This window comes from Anabas testudineus, chromosome 13, assembly GCF_900324465.2.
Source record: "Anabas testudineus chromosome 13, fAnaTes1.2, whole genome shotgun sequence".
Lineage (NCBI taxonomy): Eukaryota > Metazoa > Chordata > Actinopteri > Anabantiformes > Anabantidae > Anabas > Anabas testudineus.
In genome coordinates, this window is record NC_046622.1 from 9247365 (window position 1) to 9262085 (window position 14721).

Consider the following 14721-nt stretch of genomic DNA (forward strand, 5'->3'; position numbering starts at 1 on the left):
TAGTTAGTGTAGGATTCACACTAAGAATCATGAGTACTGGGACAAGTGAATACATCTAAAATAAGGTGAATTAGTGAAAAAGGTTTTTACAATCACTGAGTCCTGCTCTACAGATCAGAAAACTGTGAATTAGGCAAAAGAAGGAAAGCTGCCCTCACTGATGCCATCTGCTGACCAATGAGGGGACATTTGTTAAGAACATATAGTAAACAACAACATAAAGCAGAGCAGTGTTTCGAGTTTTCTCTTTTATTATGACAGTAGTTTTAAAGGAGTTGACAGTGAGGCAGAATTTTATTGCAGTTTGCACATGTAGAGATGACAACAAATGATGCTGTTATAAACATACAGTATAAATAAGCTGTATGACGATTATTCTGTACACATCCTAACAAAAACTGTGTCATATCAGAGGAAATGGGACTTTGTAGTTCGTATGTGTGGCCTGTGCTGTGGACTAAATATGGTTAAATGTGCCCAATCTGAATTTACACATTCCCACTGTAAAGTGTGGTGCCTGGTAAATCAATTTGAATCTATGTATTAATATTTTCTTCTTTTGTCTGCATGAAGGGTTAAGCTCTGTGGACACAGGTGAAAAGTGTTTAGACTGGTTCTAACATAATGGAAATAAAACACCACAAAGAATCATGGTCTGATGTTTGTGAAGGCAGCTCTACTCCCGTTCAGCAATGGCAACTAGGTGGACTTCTATCTCTGCTTCAGACAAAGTCCTAGACGGAAGATAGTAAGAAGGAAAGGAGGAAGAAAAGGGGAAATGTGAATAATATTCAGAAGAAAAAAGAAGTGACTGTTAGAAGATAGATAGAAGCCCATGCAACTTTTAAAATAAAACTTACATACGTCAATGATTTTAACTTTCTGCTCCATTCACAAATATTACTTCTATTGGGTTTTAGATCATTTAACAATAGAAATGCAAAATGTTGGATTGAGCTCAAAGTTACGTTTAGGAGAATAAAGCAAAATCGAAACTAAACAAAATACTGGACAGTGAAAATTCAAACTGTGACACGCTACAGACAATAATCCAGAGCAGAGGTAGCTCGTGGTCATAAAATGAGTCATGATCATCTTTTAAATCTCTCTAACGTTTTGACACAGTAAGAGTGTGAGTCAAGTCACCTGAACTTAGGTTTGTCTTTTGTGACCACGCCGATCTCCAGCTCACTGGACTTGAAGTCCAGAGACAGAACCGAGGACAGACAGGATATAGCCAACTGGAAATACAGTTAAATACACATGTAATTAACAATGTCAGATCATTAAATATGATTTTTAGTAAAGGCACACTTTGTACATCACACCAATTATGTCTTTCCGATAACAACATTTTGCTCAAGGGTGATGAATTCCCCTGACATTATATGAGTGATTCACACTATTGATTCACATGAAGCCGTTGAGGTCAGATCTAGGTGTTGCTGTGTCAGAATCACCCCATTGATAACTGAGTGAAGATATTCGAACAGCGTTCAATAATTAGGCTATATTTGGTGCATGATTACAAGAGCGTGAGCACAACACTAGCAGATTAAATAAACCAGCTACATGTCAACCTCAGGTGCTAAATGAAAGAGCTCATCCTGACCATGACTATTAGAGGTCAGAGTTGAATAACAACCTGCAGAAAGTTCACGAACATCTGCTGAGACACTTATACTCTCATAAATACAAATAGACAAATGCATCAGAGGCCAACATTGCAATTACCCACAGCTGGAGTGTGTTTGAAGTCTTTACAAAGGTGTCTCAACACACCAAGGCCAGATGGACACAAACAAGCACATTCAGAACTAGAAAGTGTGTGAATTGTTTGGAATGAACAGTTTTAAACTGGTCAGAAAAAGTGACCTGAGTCTAATCAGACATAGAGATAAATGCAATGTGTTTATCAAACTATTTTGCAAATAAATGGAGATGTTCCCAAGACACTTCATTAGGAACTACTCTTTATGGCTCAGAAGTTACTCTATTATTCCTAATAATATTGTACATACTGTAGCTCAATTTACCTGTACTGTCCTGTCATGGGTCAGTTCAGGCTTTTTCTTCAGTTTCTTCTCCAAGTAGCTGTTAGCCTCCGTCTGCTTGGCCCCGACGGCTGTGGCTCTGAAGCCACAGTAGTAGCCTGCTGGGTCACATTTATATAGGACAGGACCCTGTTGTGGGTCAATAGCCAGCATGATCATACCTGGGAGTAGAACAGAAGAGGAAGGTGTATTACCATTTATATGGGAGTGTGTGAAGTAGAAAACTTGTACCAGTAAATATATTTAAAAGGATTAGCATGATAAAAAAAGCACAGTCAGAAATCAGGAATCCCACTCACAGCAGCCTAAAGGTCTCATTTCAGCGTTCTGAGTGTAGACCTGGGAGATGTCGGCCAACCTGCGACACAGTACGTCTGCCGTGATGTCATAACCAAACTTATATTTCCATTCACCAGCTTCCACTCTTGCCCGGTGAACCTGGGAACGACTGTCGGCTGCACAGCACAGAAAAGTGGACAGTGAAACACAAGACGTGCAACTTTTTAAGAGCATTTAATCGGGAATGTCTTGCAGAAATAAATGATGATTATTAAACAGTGAAAAAGAAAACGTCAGGCTGTCTGTTGGGAGATAAACACATTCATTACATGGACATTTTATTATATGACATTTTAGTTAAAAGTCATGTGATATGGATGTGTACATACCATTGTGTCCAGTCATCGCACAGCCGATACGAGGGGTCAGTTTAAACATATTGGTAACGGTGGAAGAGTCCAGCAGCTTGTCCTGCAGTTCAAAAAGGTCACAGAGGGACATTCATGTTGCTAAATTATGTTGTGATAACAAGCACTTTAATTTCATTGCACCTTAAAAAACAACATTATAATCAGAGTCATCCATACGCTCACGAGGGAGTTATGTCATAGATACAACCAATATAGATGTATATGCAAAAACATCCTTGTTATTCACTGCGATGAATATCGCACGCTGATGACGGCATAGCTCAAACATCTGGGGATTGTTGCCTCTGTGCTGACATGGGACGCTTTGACTTAGATAAAAAGAATCATGTCTTTGATGTTGATGCACAAAGCCTCTTTTTGTGGTGTTTACTGTAATGATAAAATGTTAGAGATCAAATCTGTTGGTTTAGAAAAGTTACAGCTCACAGGCAAGATCATCATCCTGCCTTTACATCCTCAGTATTACAATATCAGAACTGTTATATGGGGAGGAATGATCATGATGTATCAAAGGCAATATGATATGGCCCAGCCCTACATGGGATGAAAAGTTTATGTTATCCTCCACCTCTGTGACCAAAAAAGCTTCCCAAACGTGGCTTGGTAATACATGTTTGGGCAATATCACCTCTGTATCATGTTCGTGTATTAGGCAGATCAGCAAAAAGCTGGAGTCAGGACTCCTGTGAGGCTTCAGGGTTATTTAAGAACCCATCATCCTCCTGCATGGGTGTGTAATGTCTTACAGGTACTTTCTTCTGTGTGACCACCACAACGCTGTCGGCCCCACGGACCCCCACAGTTGTCAGCCCACTCTGGGAGATAGCTTTGAAGGCATACTCTGCAAGAAAAGGCATCCAAACACAAACCATGTGACATTACCAAATGCTCCAACTTTGAGGAACTATTGCTGCAGGGCTACATGGCCTAAAAGAAGCTACAGCTACAATACAGCCTGCCAACCACTGTAACACCTGGAAAACCAGTGGAGACACAGCACAAAGTTAGGTTAGGGTTAAAACTGAACTCCAGGCTTAAAAAAATAAAAAGACAGCGCAACATGATTTGGATGCGCACCGAACTTTAGCCAGACAAGAAAACGCATTTTAGCACTGTGGTCGTGTTTGTTTGGTGGCACTGTTTTTACGCACACTGCGTAAATCAGGTAATGTTACTGGGTTTTCTGCTGGGTTGTGAGCTTGTTCCAGATGGAAAAGCTCTCTTTCTTACCGACTTGGTAGAGGCGGCCCTCGGGTGAGAATATGGTGATGTGTCGGTCGAAACCAGCGTTTGAACCGCGGGACATTTTCCTTTTCTCTCCTTGTGTCCTCAGATGAACTTCACAAAACTTACTCTGTCTTTATACTAATGAAAATAACCGATGGTTGCTTTCTTTTGGAGTCAGTTAATGGGAAACCAGCATGTCTGTGCTGCTACTGAACAAAAAGCAGGCGAGCGCAGTCACTTCCCTGACAGATCTTTACTTTCTCTTTCAGTTGCGCTGCAGCTCCGTGACCTGCCTGCCTCACGCTGTGTTATTGGATGGCAGCAATAAGGAAGTCAAGCGACTTTGCCAGTGACTCGCTTTCTCACCTGAGGACGACCAGTATTATGACTCTGGACGCTGGAGGAGCACTTGCCCAAAAGACAGTGGATTTCCCAAAAGACAGTTTCTTGCATCAGTGTTCCGGGGAGGGTTGAATGGATAGAAGAGGCGCTGCTGGATCACCCCTCCCTCTCTGTCGTGTCGGTGTTTGCTGTCATTTGGCTGCTGGTGGCCCCACAGACACAATCATCAAATGTCTGGCCGCAGGGTTGGCTTCTGTCTCAGCCATAAAAAACGCAGGAGGATGAACCTGGACGCGTTTGCGGAGTTCTGTGCGTAAGTGGACGCAGATTTAATACATTTAAATAAGTATTATAGTGTTGTGTTATTTAAAAGTGAAGGGGCCCATTTGGGTTCTTATAGTAGGGTAGTTTAATATATATTTAAAAGGGAGGCTATGAATAATATTTTGATTTAAAGTTATTTCAGCAGAATTCTGATATAATAACTTGTGAGAATGACATAATCGTATAAACAGGTGCACCCTCCCAGTTCCAAGTTATAGTGTACACAGTTGTGCAATACTTTATCAGTGGCAATAAGGATTTAGTGTTAGATGGGAAGCCTTGTTCATTGTTTCACATCAGATGACAGCAGCGTGATCACTTTAAAGTAAAGATTTCAGTATTTTTCCTACAGGGGCCATGGAGTGGAAGTGGTGGAGGTAGGTGTTTCTCCTCGCATACACTCGAAATCAATGCAGCTCAGTGTCTCGGTGTGCCTGTGTCCTGTTTCCGAGATGTTTGCGAGACTGTGACTGAATGTCTGCTTTCATGCATGTCTTAACGCCCACACAAACAGCAGGATCTCCTTTCACTCGGTTGCTAAAGTATATCATGTAGTTTGGATCATTGCACACGCACAGGCATGTGTCATGTACACATGTCCACAACTTTAGTAATCCATGTCACAGCCACCTGCAGCCCAAACAATGGCTGCCTGATAGTAACTTGTAAGATGTGTCACTGGATATCTGTACAGAATAATGTGAGAGACTTTTATACCACCAGATTTCACCACTGCAAAGAAAATAAGCAGCCTCCATTGTGTATTTAATATTGTGTGACAAAACAGAATTCAGATTTTTGCATAAATATAAACACTATAGATGTTAACTTTAAAAGTATTAACGTCTGAAAAGAGTGCATTAACCGTGTCTTGTATGTCTACTGCAACATAAATCAAAGATAACCAAATTGAAAAGTGTTGAAACTTATATTGTGAAATATCCACTACACAAAAGGAAGTGTTCTTCTTCTTCTGTCAGATTGATCTCACTCAGCCGCTGGATCGACAGGGACCGTTCAATGTCATTGTTCACAAGCTGTCTGATGTCATCGTGGATGCTGAGCATGACAGCCAATCACAGCAGTTTCTTGCCAACTTCCAGGTAACGCTGCTTTAAAAAAACAAGTGCATGTGAGGACTGAGGAAGAGTTAACACTAGATCACTGAGTGGACGGTTTCTGTTCTTATTTTTTGTATGGTTGGAAAGTAAAAGTCTCCCTTTGTCTGTTGCTCTATAGAACTATGTGTCAGCTCACCCAGGTACAGTTCTCCTGGACCCACTTCCTGCCATGATTCAGCTACTAGACCGCTTTGCCTCCTATCGCATAATGAGCAAGCTGCACAATTCACTGCGAGGTGAAATGTAGTTTTGTAATCTAAATACTGAAGTTTACTTCTTGAGTATAGATTTTAATACCTGTCTCCTGTGTTTAAATATCTCAACAGACTGGCGTATCTGCAGCCCTCCCTACCTAGAAGTCCAAACACCCAGTGACATGTCATCCATTCAAAAGGCAGTGATGGAGCAGGGCCTGAGCTTCCCTCTCAGTCAGTTCCCTCTCTGTCCGTCTCTAGCCTTCCACTCTTGTACTTTTGTTGTTCTTCAGAGGTTTTCCTCATACTTTATGTTGCACGTGCATGTTTTTTTCGTATATAAGCTGTTTGTGTGTGAATGCTTATGTGCTGCATTTAAAAACTGTGAACATGGTCTTATGCAGATATGGTGTGTTAATCTTCTAGCTGTGTCTAAGTTCATTGTGGTCTGCTTTTATGTTCTCGCAATGAATGACAGAACCACAAATATTTCCTCTTTCTCCCCATTGACCCCAGTTTGTAAAACCAGAGTGGCGCATGGCTCACTTTCTCATGAGGTAAGTGGTCTGGTTTGTCCTTGTCTCTTTTTCTAACTATGATAATTACACTTGTACATTTACTTTTCTCATTCAGAGTAGTTTATTAGCTCTCTACTCTCTTAATCTCTTTGTTCTGCAGATGTGTCTAATCTTTAGTGAAGACAGTCTGGCTGATATTCGCCCTCCCTGTGTGCTTCAGAGCTTCGTCAACCACGGAGCTGTTCTGCATAAGGTGTTTGTGGTAGGAGACAGGCACTTCTGTGTGGAGAGGCCCTCGCTCAAGAACTTCCCCTCTGGTCCTTGTGGTCAGTCTTCACCTACCTACCTTAACTATCTTGTCAAAAAGTATTGCAAGGGAAAGACTCATTTAAACTGAAGCTTTTGGATTTAAGGTCAAAAGATAAATATAAGATAAGAACTATTATGTCATTTGATTCTAAACCTTAAGTTTTCAGTCTACAGCAAAAAAATATTTCCATTTCATACCTTCCTTTTTCTTTGTTTGTCTACCTTGACCTTCGACCTTTCCTCGTGCTATTTTTCCCTTTTCACATCTTTTCTTTTACTTTCTTGTCCTTTGTCTTGCTCTATCCTCCTATCTATGTCATGCCTCTGTGCTAATCGTAGTAACAAGGTTTTGCTCCTTGTATACATTGTAGTTGTGTTTTTTCCTCTTCTTCCAGACAGGAAGACAATCTTCTTCAACAGTCATCAGGTGTCCAAACCAGAGTCAAGCTCTGATCTAACAGCTGTGAGTACTGGAAATAGCATTAAAACCACACCACATTATTATTGTATAGATCATGTGCTCAAAATGTACATTAATATTATTTAGTGTGGGAAAACATTTACCTAAATCAGAATTTATATGAAGTAAAAAGAGCTAATTAGTTCAACTAAAATGCTTTTTCTCCTCTTATTATCTAAGCTGGATGAGCAGATGCCATGCCTGCCTCCACCCAGCTCCGAGGCCATTGCCGCCCTTGTCAAAGAGCTCCGAGTTCAGCTTGGCATGGCCCTGTTTGGCGTGGACATCATTATCAACCTACACACACACACTCTTACAATAATTGACATCAATATCTTCCCAGGTAATGCAACCATAGTGACCAGTATACACACAGTTATACCAAGTGATATTCTCATACACTCTTTCCTCCACCAGGTTACGAAGGAGTGCCCCAGTTTTTCTCCTCTCTGCTCAGCCACATTGAGTCAGTCTTGGACAAACAGACCTCTGCTTGCCTCCAGGCTACTGGCTCTCCTGAGTCCACACAGACTACAGGTGGTCCATCTGCTGCTACCACTGGCCTTTAAATTGCCTCGGGGAAAGATTGTGGATTGTGCAGTGTTTCATCTGCTTAGCAGCACAAACAAAAGTCATTTTCAAGTGTTTTGTTGGGACCAGACCCAGCTGTTTCTGAGAGCTAAAGAAGGAACAAGTTATTTATTTGTAATTTGTAACATGAGTTAATCTTAAATGTATCTGCTATGCTGTAAATCACACTAATGATTGTGTTTAAAGTAATTCTGCTCTGTTTACAAGTTGACAAACCAAACTGAAGACACATAATGGTTCAATACACTTTCCGTTTATTGATTGACAGGTAGCATAGAAGAAAATACAGCAGGCACAAACGACAGCACTCTGATTGGCCAGTAATATTACAAATGGTGTTGTTGTTTTACTGTTGTTTGAAATGTCCTCTATGCCTAATATGTCTCCCCTTCCCTTACATCTTTCTTGCTGGTTTTGTTAGATAGATTCTGTGGAAATATTTTGCACATCTATAGAAAAAGAAAACTACAGTAAATTCATTTTTCATTTAAGTGAACAAACATCATCTCTTTGGGATAGACAGTAATGAGCTCATCAGTGTTGACTGATTGATTTGTGTTATTACTCTGTGTTGACCAGCTACTTTGCCAGTGTTCAAATACACAAATGTATAACTAGCTGTGTAGAAAAAGGAGAGATTATATTTGCTATATGAATAATATATGACACACTTTGATTACATATTAAAATACATTAAATTATCCATTATTTGGGTAATTATTGCATCCACATGTGCTGTAGTCTATACTGTGTTATTGCAGTAATTGGGCCTCCAGGTAACCCTGTTAATTCTGCACCATGTGCATTTCTACCCAAAGTCCTTTTGGGGGCGTCGTTGTTTCATATGTCTGTATATTTTTATGACCTTGGCTTACAGACCATGATATCCGATATTTACAGAAATGACATGACAGCCATGAAAACTGTGATGTAACTCATTAATAATCAATTAGTTCCTTAGTGTTGCTGTTACCAAAAGACAACAGAATGGCTTTAGTGTCTTCCTCTCCCTACGACTCATCCTTGGCTTGTTAAGATAAGAGTGCAAAGCTGGCTGAGAACCTGAAGTGACACTTTTAGACCTTGTAAGCTCTAAGAACACCATGTCCTGTGGCCGCTCACTAACCACACTTAATACAGACTTGACATCTGACATGCGTGACAGTGTGCAGAATCACAGGAAACTATTGTGTTTTGTTTGTGTCACCCCAGTTCGTCACAAACAGTCTGGTTTAACAGTGCATGAGCCAAATGAAACACAATCCTTGTTTTTACTTTATCATCAAAGAAATGAATAGGAATTAATGACTTAGTCCTGTGTAGAAATATCAGTAATATCATTAACAGTCAGAACAGCGTACACCTAAGTTATCAAATATTGCACAAAATATATACTAAAATACACATATTACATTATAGTAGGGAATCTGGTTTCCCCATAAAGAACGCACAATCAAGGAGGATACCTTCAGAGAAAGAAGCACTGATTGCCAGCATTCATGACTTACATTTCAAAGATGATAGCGTTTGTGTGGTTGGCAATCTGCAGTCAAAATTAACATTTGAATCAACATGATGAATGGGTCGCATCCATGGTGATTTACAATTGAAGTGAATCACCTGTCTTACAGCTTTTACAAGCACAGACACAGGGACGCCAGTGATGAACACAACAAGCTTTCAGATTCTCTAAAAAACTGCATCTCTTTTTCCTTAATATTTCCATTTAAATGAGCATCAGGGAACTTGTGAGAGCCTTTTCCAGGCGATCTAAAAGCTGAAATGAAACAACAGTATGTACAGCTTCTACTACTATTCATTTACAGATTCACATCTGATGACATTTCTCTGAGTGCTGTGGGGATTTGAAGGCTGTTAAGTGGAAAATGTGTGATCTGAATGTGTGATTGTGAATGCAACAAAGGGGTTTGACAGTCCTGCGAATGTTTGTGTGTGTTTGTGTCTGTCTTATCCTCTGCGAAGTTCCCTCAGCTCCGCAGCGACTTTGCGCAACTCTGCTTCAATCTCTAGCAGTTCCTGTAGACACATATAGAGCACATGGTCATGCTTTAGATAATAGCACACCAATTAGAGTGAAGGTGTTTTGTATATATAGCATATCAATATATACATGAATGTATAACCCATCCTTTTAAAGACTTAATAAGTAAAAAAAGAAAGATATATATTTCCATAAACAGTATATGAAAGGGGAGAAAGAGTACATCAGTAATGATCACAATAAATGGCCTAAAGCCCAGTGTTGCATCATTATTATCAAGATGGTGACTAGAATTTAGTGTAGAATACACACACACACAATATATATCTCAATACACACACACACACACACACACACACACACACACACAATATATATATATATATATATCAATATACACACACACACACACACACACACACAATATCCACTCATGCTGTCCAGATATTATTAGAGATTATTAGATATTGTTATAATATGTTATTCCAGGCATATTCAAGTCTCAGATAAAAAAAACGACTACATAAAAACTACACTGTAATCAAAGTGAAGAAGGAATGAGGAGTTCCAGGGAGTTATATTTTTGTCCTGCCACACAGAGACAGAAATATTTCATTTGTCCTACATACTCTATACTTTATACTGTATTTTAATACATAATTGCACTGTAGTTCAGTCACACATGTTTTTGGACCAACCTACCTCCCCTTCATCTTCTTCATCTTCCCCCTCCTCCTCTTCTTCCTCCTCCTGCCCCTCCCCATCCTCTCTGACATATTCATCCTCATCTTCCTCGTCTTCCTCTTCCTCATCCTTGTACCTCTCCCTCTCAAACTGATGTGTGGCCTCGTCACTGGCTTTCTCCATCACTCTCTTCTGCTGCGGCTCCTTCACTTCTGCTCCCTCCTCCTTCTTCTTGGCTTCATTCCCTGCTTGCTCATCAGGCTCCTCTTCTCCTTTGCCCTCCTTTGTCTCACTGTTTCCCTCTGTTGTCTTTTCATCTTGTGCCTCCTGCTCCTCTTCTTGCACCCGCTTCATCTTCCTCACAAGTTCTTCCAGCTCCTCCTGTTTCTCCTTCCTCTCCCTCTCCTGCTCTGGTTTGCTCTTGCTGTCTTGCTCCTTCAGCAGCTCGTTCAGCTCCTTCTCCACCTTCTCCTTCTCCAACATCAACTCTAACTCTTTCTTGCTCCTCTCCTCGATCCTCTGCTTCTCTATGTCCTCTGCTGTTTCTTTCTCACTCTCTTTGACCTCCTTTTCCTCCTTATCCTCGACCTTCTCCCTCTGTTCCACTCCCGAGTTTCTTTGAAAATCCCTCTCCTTCACTGCCTCATATCTCTTCTTTTTCAACTCTTTCAGGAGTTCCTTGAGCTCTTCATCATTCTTCTCCTCTTTTCCTTTGTTGGTGATCTCTTCTGCCAGTAGCTCTTCTAGCTCCTTGGCTCGCTCCTCTTCATCATCCGCCTCTCTATCTTCAATTCGAGGCTCCTCCATTATCCTCTCCTTGGTGTCATCTCCCTCTGTTTTGTCTTCTTTCTTTTCCTCTGTCTTTTTCATAAGACTGCTGACATCTCTCTCCTGCTTCTCCTCTTCATCCCTCTGCTCAAAGTCACTCTCGTCATTAGCCAAGTTGTATTCATAATGCTCCTTCTCCTTCTCATCCTCATGCTCATGCTCTCTTTCTCTCTCTGCAAGTCAGATTACAATAATCAGTGCCTGACATATTGTGGTGGTAAATGCATGTGGGCAATTAGGGGTAAAGACATCACTTCTCCCACAAAAACATGGGGAACAGGGAAATGCGTATTTTTGTCAACGTGAATTTATTTTTACCATCATCAGCCAACTTCTGCAGCTCCCTGAGAAGACCATGATGTCTTTGAACTTCATCAAGTTCCTCTGCAAACAATGACAGTAAAGATAAACAACACACTAAAAGCAGATAATACAAAGATGTAACACAAAAAGGAAACAAGTCCAAAACACCCATCATCAAATTTGAATTGCAGTAGTTTATATGCTGCTAAACTAATTAATTGATTGTACTGAAAATATTTTCCACTACTTCCCGCATCCCTTATTGACATCTTCAAACTTCTTGTTTTGTCCACCCAACTGTGCAAGACTATTTCAAAATATAGATTATAAAACAGTAAATTGTTATGTGACTATTTTGCACATTGTTAGCATTCCTGCTATTTATTTATTGTTGACCAGCTAAGCAACCAACCATAACATAATATGCAATATTATTGAATTCAGTTCACCTGCTAGTTGTGGGTCACACTCATGTTGTGACCCCTGTTCGTTTAATGTCTCCTGAATAATACATTCGACCTAGTGCAAAACACACTCAGTTAGTGAGACAATTTAAAAAAAAACTTGCAGAATGCAGAACAAATGCAGAATGAAAGAAAAAATAAACAGGACTTGTTTCTGACCTTTGCATCATTAAGGGGTGAGGTTACTGGCCGGCTTCCCACTGAGGCACAAACAAGAAGGTGAGAGAGAGAGAGAGCAGGGTGAGAACAGAAATAAAAATCAATATATTTAGCATTTCTGCAGCAGCAAAACCTGAACCAAACGACCTCACAGAACACCACCATGAACTAATTTGTTTACTTAGAAATGGTTTGCTCTGTTTGGGCATGGGTGGGGCTGTTCCCACATTAAGGTAAGCACAATTACCTTGGTAAAATGACACAGCAAAGAAGCTTAACCTGCTCCCCCCTCCCCTCTCTCTACAGGATGCAGATATTCCCAAAGGCTTTAGCTCATGGGTAGTTTCCCGCCAGGGCTAAATCAGTCTCCAATCCCTGCCTGCCACTAGATCATTAAAGGCACACTAAGCAGTTCTATCAATGCCTTTTCTCACAGAGATACAATCTGACAAGGATCTAAATGTCAGTATAGATCACAGTCCATGATCAGTCTGCAGCCTGCGACCTTTTCCTATATTGTTATGCACTGGATCCAACAAGTGCCTGAAGCACAAAATATGCCACTGTTCAATTACCAAACCTTCATTCTGCTATGAATCTAAATGTCAGACTATTTCATCAAAAACCTGTTAAACTGCAATGAATAAAGTTTTTTAAAGACTTTAACTGTACAGTATTTCTAAATCCATAAAATATTCCATTGAAGCCATTAATTGAATTTTGTTTCCTTACTAGACACTTCTGTTCTCGTCTCCATAATACATGCTGGAGATTCTCAAACACAACACTTTTAATTCATTTTCATTAATTTATTTCCCTGACATGACACATTTAGAAGCTGTAAGTTTATTCTAAGCTCTGTTCAGGATCAGGATCGACAGGACTGATACCTTTAGCCAGTGATGAACCCCTAAAACACGTGAGCTGCCCACAGTTTGGCCCTGTAATACTCTGTCAGGTCCATGTGATGAAGAGTGAGTGTGTGTGAGCCACGCTCTCTCTAAGCTGGGACACCCCAGCCTCATAATTAAGGCTGTAATCTGGATCTGGCTTTATTGGCTTGTCCTGCTGTCCGTGGTCCATCAAACTCCATGTTAGAACTCAAAAAGTCAAAAGCGTACATTACCCACAAAGAGGCTGCAGTTTGTTATAGGCTCCAATATGATAGCATGTAATAAAACCTGCAACACCATCAGGAAAGTACCTTATAATGTCCCAAAGATGAGAACAAGTTGCTTTACAGTGCTGTTATTCTCTCTGTTTAGACGTCGAGCTGCAGTGACATTAAGCTGCACAATAATATTATTATGTTATGTCTCGTTTGGAAATGCAGCATACTGTACTTACAGCTTTAGTTAAACTATGTTAGGGTGGGGTTTGTCTATTATTAACTTCACGCACTGCAGCTATATCGAACTTAAACAGTTTATTCTGCTCCATGTAGGTTACCGCCTGTGTTACCGCACTGTAACACTGCGCGTAACCGCACTGCAACCTTATATTAAGTCTATTTCCAACAGCACGTCTGTGTGGGCGCTGGACTTCCCTCTTCTCATGTCCTATAGCCAGTCTCCCACCTTTTATTTATTTATTTATTTTTACTAATGATGATTTTCGCAGCAGCTGGCGCATGTTACTACGCAGCAAGGCACATGTGCGCTGCTCCACTCACCTGTGCGCAGCTTTAATCTGCATTACACGCTGTTCAAGGGGGTCGTATTGAGGCGGAATATCAAATATGCAAATGTTTATGAATTTTTTACATCCTACCCGGTAACAGCAGTTAGTCCAACACACAAGCAGAAAGGTGGGCGAATTAGAAATTATGTAACAACGCTTTTGTTTAGCCTATTAGTCTAAACCTCTGAGGCTTTCTCCGCTGGGTTAGTATGCACCTTCGGTCTGCTCCATAAAGTGTCACTGTAATGCATTGTGCTTCGTCTGTTTTACTATAAGGCTCGTTTCATACCGGTAAAAATAATGGACAGCTGAGCAGCAGTGTGTGAAAGATGAGCCTCGTCTCCGCCGCAGCCTGCTGGGAGCTCTACTCGCATTTTGTACCGTCAATTCGCACCAAGCGCCCAAAATACACACACAATACAGCAGCTGTTCAATAAATGCGATGAATACTCACCTCCGACTGCAGCCCAAAGAAAAACTGCGGTTATCAGAAATCCCATAGGCTCCGAAAAGTGAGGCTCCTGCAGAGATAACCTTGAAATAACGGACTGGAGCTTCTTCACTCACCCGCCGAGCGAGGTGGAGCTGAGCCGTGGAGCACAACCGTGTGTGTGTGTGTGTGTGTGTCAGGTGACCGAGACCGGATCAAAGCCCAGACCCTGGTGAGGTGCCAGAATCAGCTGGTACGTTAACCAAATCTTTGAGCGTCCCCTGCGTTTAATCCTCTGCACAATGATGGTCTGTGCTGAAC

General features: G+C 40.9%; 3 protein-coding genes across 6 annotated transcripts; 1 reads left to right on the forward strand and 2 right to left on the reverse strand.

Moving 5' to 3' along the window:
• Positions 1 to 228: 228 nt before the first annotated feature.
• psma6l (proteasome 20S subunit alpha 6, like) lies at positions 229 to 4239 on the reverse strand. Its single transcript, XM_026372555.1, has 7 exons — positions 3995 to 4239; positions 3511 to 3605; positions 2723 to 2804; positions 2354 to 2509; positions 2037 to 2215; positions 1147 to 1241; positions 229 to 734 (listed from the first exon to the last, which is right to left on the reverse strand). Exons 1-7 carry the CDS (start codon positions 4068 to 4070, stop codon positions 677 to 679), a joined length of 741 nt encoding a protein of 246 aa, XP_026228340.1. The 5' UTR covers positions 4071 to 4239; the 3' UTR covers positions 229 to 676.
• Positions 4240 to 4399: 160 nt separating this feature from the next.
• On the forward strand, positions 4400 to 8548 carry LOC113170426 (inositol-tetrakisphosphate 1-kinase-like). Of its 4 annotated transcripts, XM_026372536.1 has the most exons (10): positions 4400 to 4646; positions 5010 to 5034; positions 5638 to 5760; positions 5897 to 6014; positions 6105 to 6206; positions 6489 to 6529; positions 6651 to 6816; positions 7195 to 7262; positions 7440 to 7602; positions 7677 to 7944. In XM_026372536.1, the coding sequence occupies exons 1-10, from the start codon at positions 4564 to 4566 to the stop codon at positions 7826 to 7828; spliced, it is 1041 nt and encodes a 346-aa protein (XP_026228321.1). In that variant the 5' UTR covers positions 4400 to 4563; the 3' UTR covers positions 7829 to 7944. The 4 variants fall into 4 exon arrangements, with proteins under 4 accessions (XP_026228321.1, XP_026228302.1, XP_026228312.1 ...); XM_026372517.1 differs by having other exon boundaries at positions 7440 to 8548; XM_026372527.1 differs by having other exon boundaries at positions 6711 to 6816; positions 7440 to 8548.
• Positions 8549 to 9818: 1270 nt separating this feature from the next.
• On the reverse strand, positions 9819 to 14552 carry LOC113171345 (cilia- and flagella-associated protein 251). Its single transcript, XM_026373646.1, has 6 exons — positions 14425 to 14552; positions 12291 to 12331; positions 12117 to 12186; positions 11683 to 11748; positions 10585 to 11537; positions 9819 to 9887 (listed from the first exon to the last, which is right to left on the reverse strand). Exons 1-6 carry the CDS (start codon positions 14468 to 14470, stop codon positions 9819 to 9821), a joined length of 1245 nt encoding a protein of 414 aa, XP_026229431.1. The 5' UTR covers positions 14471 to 14552.
• Positions 14553 to 14721: the final 169 nt, after the last annotated feature.

Excerpts from the sequence above, each read along its gene's own strand:
- LOC113170426 (XM_026372517.1), top strand. The coding sequence starts at position 4,564 with ATGTCTGGCCGCAGGGTTGGCTTCTGTCTCAGCCATAAAAAACGCAGG. Across the intron at positions 6,207-6,488 it reads GGGCCTGAGCTTCCCTCTCA|TTTGTAAAACCAGAGTGGCG; the intron begins GTCAGTTCCCTC and ends CATTGACCCCAG. Across the intron at positions 6,817-7,194 it reads CTTCCCCTCTGGTCCTTGTG|ACAGGAAGACAATCTTCTTC; the intron begins GTCAGTCTTCAC and ends CTCTTCTTCCAG.
- LOC113171345 (XM_026373646.1), bottom strand. The coding sequence starts at position 14,470 with ATGGGATTTCTGATAACCGCAGTTTTTCTTTGGGCTGCAGTCGGAG. Across the intron at positions 12,332-14,424 it reads TCTTTGGGCTGCAGTCGGAG|TGGGAAGCCGGCCAGTAACC; the intron begins GTGAGTATTCAT and ends TTTGTGCCTCAG. Across the intron at positions 11,538-11,682 it reads GCAGAAGTTGGCTGATGATG|AGAGAGAAAGAGAGCATGAG; the intron begins GTAAAAATAAAT and ends TCTGACTTGCAG.
- psma6l (XM_026372555.1), bottom strand. The coding sequence starts at position 4,070 with ATGTCCCGCGGTTCAAACGCTGGTTTCGACCGACACATCACCATATTC. Across the intron at positions 2,805-3,510 it reads TCACACAGAAGAAAGTACCT|GACAAGCTGCTGGACTCTTC; the intron begins GTAAGACATTAC and ends TTTGAACTGCAG. Across the intron at positions 2,216-2,353 it reads AATGAGACCTTTAGGCTGCT|GTATGATCATGCTGGCTATT; the intron begins GTGAGTGGGATT and ends TTCTACTCCCAG.